The sequence below is a fragment of the Myotis brandtii genome, unplaced genomic scaffold (assembly GCF_000412655.1).
Source record: "Myotis brandtii unplaced genomic scaffold, ASM41265v1 scaffold502, whole genome shotgun sequence".
NCBI lineage: Eukaryota > Metazoa > Chordata > Mammalia > Chiroptera > Vespertilionidae > Myotis > Myotis brandtii.
The window spans coordinates 705,170-712,570 of record NW_005369142.1 but is presented as its reverse complement, the minus strand read 5'-3'; the positions used below and the strand labels follow the sequence as shown (position 1 = coordinate 712,570).

Sequence of the window (7,401 nt, the reverse complement as noted above, 5' to 3'; positions counted from 1 at the left end):
AGGAGGAAGAGGAGGAGGAGGAGGAGGAGGAGGAAATATAATCAGTAAAATCGCAATAAATGCATATCTATCAACAGTTGAATCTAAAATCAAAATAAATGAACAAGGAATCTAATGAAAATAGAACCAGATGCATGGAAACATGGAACGGACTGACAAATCTCAGAGGGAAGTGGGTAGTAGAGCCAGGAAGAGACTGACTAAAGAATTTATATGCATATACGCTTTACCTATGGACACACAATAATGTGATGAAGGCTTGGGGTTGGGTGGAAACCGGGTGGAGGTGGGCAATGGGGAGATAAAAAGGGAGACATCTATAATACTCTCAAAAATAAAGATTTTTGGTGTTTTTTTAAAGAAAAATCTCAAGATATCAGCTGATATCAGGAAAAGCACACAAGAAAATTCAACATCTGTTCATGATTTCTAAAAACCACTACGAAAATAGAAATAGAAGGAAACTTTCTCAAGAAAGAGCATCTACAAAAGTAAAAAATAAAGAAATCTATGGCTAACATACTTAATGGTTAAAGACTGGCCCTGGCCAGGTATCTCAGTTGGTTAGAGCATCTTCCTGATACACTAAGGTTGTGAGTTGGATCCCAGGTCAGGGCACATGTGAGAATCAACCAATGAGTGCATAAATTAAGTGGAACAACAAATCAATGTTTCTCTCTCTCTCTCCCCACCCCTTCCTCTCTCACTAAAAACAACAAAAAATCAATAAATAAAAGTTTTTAAAAAGGGGGGGACTACCTGGCAGACCCGACAAACTCAGTAAGTGAAGGTAACCACATGGGATGTTCTGATCATAAAAACTCCTAACTGATTATGTTATAATGAAAGTCAGGTCCTAGCACCTATTTATGATAAATTAGTCTTTTACCTTATCCATTGTTTTTGTGCGTCTAAGATAACATACTTAAAATGTCAGAATGATCTCTTCCCCAAACCTCCAGAGATAAACACCCCAGGCCCGGGGTAAGACAACCCCATCATTCCTATCTTTCACCTGCATACCTCTGTAAACCATGTTATATTCAATGTTAACTATCCTGCAGCCACCAGTGAAAAAAAAAAAATTACCACTCTTTTACTTTTTATCCAATTCAAGAGATTTCCCTGCTTTACCTTCTCCTGCTTCCTTAATTTACCACCAATGGCTTTCATGTTACCTTCCTTCTTGTCTTTCCCTTTGATTAAAACATATAAAGTAAGCTATAAAACTTATTCTTTAGGGTATTTTCTCAATCTTTTGAGATTTTGCTTCTGGATCTGGCCTTTAGCTTTGGCTCAGATAAACTCTTTAAACCATTCTTTCCTAGACTCCAGACAAACACCTTCTCTAGTAGACACAATCAGAATTAACAAAAATCAGACATAAATGACATACTAACAGATTTGGCAATAGGAAGACATTTCACTTCCACATTTACTTTATTTAATAAATTATGCCCATTTCTCCCGTTATTATTACAAATAGGGAAACTTACATAGAATACTTTCTTAAGAAACATACTTAAAATAATTTACTACTTACTAATTTGAAGCAAAACAAATCAGAACCATCAATATGCAACCAAAGCAAAAGTAAAAATGCAGTTATGCATTAAAATTACCTTTTAAACTGGAAGCCACACTTTGTTTAAAAAATTCAGATTCCAGATTAGGAACATTAGAAATGAAGACTATAATGGTTACTTACATGGGCTGGCCAGACTGTTGGTTGTGAGTCATCAGATTTGATAGACTTTTCCACTTTAGCATATTTCTCCACCTAAGCAATCAAATCAAGAGATACGAGATATAATGAAATCAGTATTAAGACCAAAGAGAAGAATCTAAGTAACAATACAATATACTTTTTAGCACAAGAATTCTTGAGTCACTAATATCACTGACTACCATCTTAAGTAGTTTAAAACTCTCCTGATATATTCAATTACACCAGGGGTCCTCAAACTTTTTAAACAGGGGGCCACTTCACTGTCCCTCAGACCGTTGGAGGGCCGGACTATAGTTTAAAAAAAAACTATGAACAAATTCCTATGCACACTGCACATATCTTATTTTGAAGTAAAAAAACAAAACGGGAAAAAATACAATATTTGTATTTGCATGTGGCCCGCAGGCCGTAGTTTGAGGACTCCTGAATTACACTAACTGGTTTTTAAAATAAAACAAAATTAGAATCAAATTATTTGCCATTAAATAAACACAATAAACACAGTGCTTTCTTGGACAGTGCCTCTTCTTTTTATTCCATAAATTGTATCACATTTGTCCTTTAGGAAAATCAGAATGTCTGAGAGGTGATTAGGATCAGGATCTTTCCCTTTGGCTGGATTTTTAATGAAACAGGAGCTAGCATGTAACAGTGGGGACAAAACTGGAAGGAAACTAGGGAAGTTACATTAAACTTGATCAAATCTATATGAACCTTTCCCAGTTTTTAGTAAGACTTGGGCCATATATATTGTATATTTCCTACTAGTCTGTGCAAGTCAAATGCTCTCATATTTCTGATAACCATGACATTGTTTGTGTTTTTTTTTAATCCTCACCTGAGGATATTTTTCCATTGATTTTTAGAGAGAGTGGAAGAGAGAAGGAAAGACAGAGAGAAATATCGATGTGAGAGAAACACATCGATTGGTTGCCTCCTGCACACTCCCTAAAGAGGACCCAGGCCGGGGAGCAGCCTGCAACTGAGGTACATGCCCCTGACCAGAATCAAACCCAAGACCCTTTAGTCCAACACTCTATCCACTGAGTCAAACCGGCAGCAGTGGTCGGCAAACTCATTAGTCAACAGAGCCAAATATCAACAGTACAATGACTGAAATTTCTTTTGAGAGCCAAATTTTTTAAACTTAAACTATATAGGTAGGTACATTGTTATTAACTTAATTAGGGTACTCCTAAGGCTTAGGAAGAGCCACGCTCAAGGGGCCAAAGAGCTGCATGTGGCTCGCGAGCCTCAGTTTGCCGACCACTGGCTAAGGCTAACTATGAACTTAAGAGTAACTTAGACTCACCTGGGTAACTGGTAAAAATTGGGATTTCCATGTCCCTATCCTGAAGATCTGATTCAGTAAGTAGGTATGAAGTGAAGCTTGAAATCTATATGTTTAACTGGTATCCTGGACGATTTCATTTAATCAAGCCAGATTGAAAAACTGTGTATTAGGGCTTTGTTACTCAAAGTGTGGTTTGTGGACCTCAGTACAACACAACCTAAGAGCTTGTCATCACTGCAGCATTTCAGGCCTGAGCCCAAGCTTGCTAAATTGGAATCTGCAAGCAATCCAGGTGATTCGTATATACATTAAAGTTTGGTAAGCACTGCTTTAGATATCCAGCCTGCCCTCTAAATCTATATTTCACCCTTTGGTATTTACACTAAGTATCTCTTTCCCAGGCTGCATTCCTAGAGGAGTACATAAATTACCAAAAGATAATGTGGCTTACTCTGAGTTACATATACAGTCTACTTTTAATGATTTTGGCTTTGTGCTTTTCACAATATTTTTTTAAATCATCCTATATAATAAAAGGCTAATATGCAAATTGACCAGTTGCTATGACGTGCACTGACCACCAGGAGACAGACGCTCAACTCAGGAGCTGCCCCCTGGTGGTCAGTGTGCTCCCACAGGGGGAGAACTGCTCAGCCAGAAGCCGGGCTCACGGCTGATGAGCGCAGCGGCAGTGGCAGGAGCTTCTCCCGCCTCCGTGGCAGTGCTAAGGATGTCTGACTGCCGGTTTAGGCCTGCTCCCCATGGAGTCGGACATCCTGAGGGCTCCCGGACTGCAAGAGGGCACAGGCTGGGCTGAGGGATCTCCCAAGTGCACGAATTTCATGCACCAGGCCTCTAGTAGATAATAAGAATAGTACACGTGTTAGCTTGGAAAGAATGCAGAAGAGCAAACATCTGTTAAAATAACTAACCAATTATAAAAAGTTGAGTAAATAATAAAAAATGCAGGAGAAAGGAATAGGAAAATAAAATAACTAGAGACATCAGAAGATCCCTTTCCTGTCTTTGATCATGCATATTATAGACCAGCAAAGAATACCACCCAAGGTTCCTCATCTTGGCCACTGCTCTAATATTGTTAATTTTTAAATTTACCCAGTTTGAGGAAGAAGCATTGCTAGAAAATTATGATAAAATATTAAAAACAAAAAGAGGCATTTTATGCATATTATATAATATGTATCAACTTTTCCCATGATTTAAAATTCTTTGGTTATTATTCCTGCTCTAAACACAGACCTATATTAAGGAGTTACAGTTTTATTACACAAGTAAATGTAAAAGAAGAATATACCTTCTAAAACTGAGCAGCTTATTTAAAGAACAATTCATTATTTTGTTTTTTAAAAAAAGTAAGATTCTTTGTTTGCCCAAAGTATAAGCTACTATTAATTAAACTTAGGAACCTTATATAAAAATAAGTGAAATTCATGAATCAACTTACATCCACTTCAGAAGGTACAGTCAAATTACAGGGACTCCGTTTCCACATATCTACACACTGAAAAATTAAAAACAGTATAAATATTCTGAAAATTCAAAATAAGGCAAGGCTTTTGGCATAACAATAAGCTTCATTTTAAAAATATATTACTTACATTTCCTGCTTTAGAAATTTTGAGGTCATAATGCTGACCTACTTTTCTTTCCTTTCTTTTTTGTAAGAAATCAAGTAATTTTAGCTGAGGAGGTGGACAATGAGACAGATCCTGCTGTCGATTCAGAGAGGACCTGGAATACCTCTTGAAACACCTGAAATATTAAGAGATTTGAAATAAACTAAGCTAATAAAAGAAATTCAGAATAAATATGGGTTTAAATAAGTAAGCATTAAATATGTAATTAAATCACAAGTATCTGTAGAATACCACCACTTGCCAAGCATGGTCCTAGGCACCAGTGAAATAAAAATGAACAAGACAAACAAAATTCCTGCAACCATGGAGCTGACAGTCCAGTGTGGAAGAGAGACATTCAGGTATAAACAGGTAAAATCAGTTCAGATAGCAATAAGCAGTAGCAGAAAAACAGGATATTGCAGTAAGAGACAAGAAAGGCAATATTAGAGAAGGAAAAAACTGAAGAAATGAAATGTGACGGGAGACATGAATGACAAGGAACCAGCTATACACAATTAGGATATTAGTATTTAAAGTAGAAAGAATTTTAAAAGGTGCTGAGGTAGAAATAAACTTATTTTGTTTTAAAAGCAGAAAAGATAGGTGCATCAGGGTCCACATAGGAGATGAGGTCAGAGAACAAGGCCTTACAGATCAATGATAAGGTGTTTAGATTTAGTATGAGTGATGAAATGCTTTTAGGTAAATTTAGACAAGTGGTAGCATGATCTGCTTTGATGTTTTAAGATTACTCCGGCTTGCTTACATAACAAATAGACCAGAAGGGATCAGAGGTGAAAGCAGGAAAATCAATCAGGAAAGAGTTTATTATAGAAGCTATGATGATTATGGTGGCCTGGACCAAGGTAATGGCACTGGGCATGAAGAGATGTGGACAAGAATACAAGGAGACTCTTTAGGGCTTCTGACAGATCCAATATAGCTTTATTTCATTATTTCTAAAGACATATCATTTCCTCAGCATATCTTATTTCAATAATAAGTCAAAGATTTAGAAAATGCATAGGTGTTTTAAGCTCCTTCAAACTTGGTGAAGATCCAAAATGGGCAACTCAAACAATTATGTAAAGAGAATTTAATGATGAGCCAATTATAACTGCAGTCCAAATTTATATGCATTAGTTTTATTAAGAAGAAATAAAACATTTAAAGACAAATTACCATGTTATAAAAAGGCATTTAGTTATAAACTGACTTCTAAAACTGTATTTTTCTATATCTCAAAATAAATTTTTTATCGTTTCTTTAAAAGTAATATTAACAAAATTTAAACTGGTTACTGGATATTAGGAAGTAATAAAAAGGTAATTATTTCTGTTCATAAATGTCTTTATCTTTTTGGTGAATAGACTCTAAACTTATAGAAATTTTGTTCTTCAAAAGAATACAGCCTCACCAGCATGGTTCAGTGGCTGAACATCGACATTATGAACCAGGAGGTCGTGGTTCGATTCCCAGTAAGGGCACACTGCCTGGGTTGCAGGCTCAATCCCCAGTGGGAGGTGTGCAGGAGGCAGCAGATCAATGATTCTCTCTCATCATTGATGTTTCTATCTCTCTCCCCCTCTCCCTTCCTCTCTGAAAAAAATATAATCAATAAAAATATATTTAAAAAAAATACAAAGAATGCATCACTTCAATACAAACCAAAACTATTAAGAAACTTATAATACACAAAGAAAGTAATACAAAGCAATTAAAAATCCTATTTAAAAACAAATACATAGCACTTACATACTTTGAGAGGGATAAGGTACCAGAAATAGCAAAATTTAGAGCTACTTGTTTAGGAGCATCTTTTGGTTTACCTTTCCACAAAGGTAATTACCGTTTCATTGGGTGCGTGTTCATCTTCTGCTTGTTATAGAGCAATCTATTTGCGGTACATGTTACAGCTATAGAAGGATCTAGACATAGTGGTTCAGTTGTAGCTAGAATCAGTTGGCTCTCAAGCAAAAGTTTGTCTTCCTGAAATGTGTAAGAGCACATGTCAGTACCAAACTTAAGATTTTCAAATCAAACATATCACTTAATCTAGAAATATTCCTCTGAACTCTGCTAAGGGTTACAGAAAATATTTCAAGTTCTAATTCAGTGGGTAAACTTCAGAAACTTGACATCATAATGAAACTATTAATAGAAATTCAGTAATCAGTACAGTATACAAAGTGGTCAAATTGTAAGGATGCTTTTCCTTAATCCAGCAAGTATTTACTGAACACCTACTATGTGTTAGGCATTGTTCTAGGAGTGGGGGATAAAGTAGTGAACAAAACAGTTAAAATCCTCTTATACAAAGCTTATAGGGTGATCAAGATGGGATCACAGCATTTTTAATAACTAGGAAGTAATAGTCCCAATTATATACTCAGCTTCATTTCATTATAATAAAAACTAGAGGCCCAGTGCACAAATTCGTGCACGGGTGAGGTCCGGCCAGCCCACCCTGATGGGGGCTCATTGGGGCCAGGCTGTCTGAGGGGAGGGGTCATGGGTGGTTGGCCAGCTGGCAATGCCCCCGATTGGGGTAGGGGAGCCGACTGGGGGTGGAGCCAGCTGGGGCGAGGGGCCATGGGAAGTTGGGGGGGGTGCAATTGGCCACCATACTGCACATCATAGCAACTGGTTGTTCTGGTCATTCCGCTGGTCCGGTCGCTTGGCATATATATATATATATATACACACACACACACACACACACACACACACACACACAC

The 7,401-nt window shown here is 36.9% G+C and overlaps 1 protein-coding gene across 15 annotated transcripts in view; it reads right to left on the bottom strand.

The window, feature by feature from the left end:
* Positions 1 to 7,401, bottom strand: part of SUPT20H (SPT20 homolog, SAGA complex component) — a 43,470-nt gene that overhangs the window by 17,972 nt on the left and 18,097 nt on the right. For all 15 annotated transcript variants that reach the window (XM_014548319.1, XM_005876973.2, XM_005876967.2 and 12 more), the window contains exons 10-13: positions 6,513 to 6,652; positions 4,643 to 4,796; positions 4,489 to 4,545; positions 1,709 to 1,780 (exon numbers count right to left, since the gene is read on the bottom strand). In XM_014548319.1, coding sequence (XP_014403805.1) covers positions 1,709 to 1,780; positions 4,489 to 4,545; positions 4,643 to 4,796; positions 6,513 to 6,652 — 423 coding nt within the window. The remainder of the gene's footprint in view (positions 1 to 1,708; positions 1,781 to 4,488; positions 4,546 to 4,642; positions 4,797 to 6,512; positions 6,653 to 7,401) is intronic.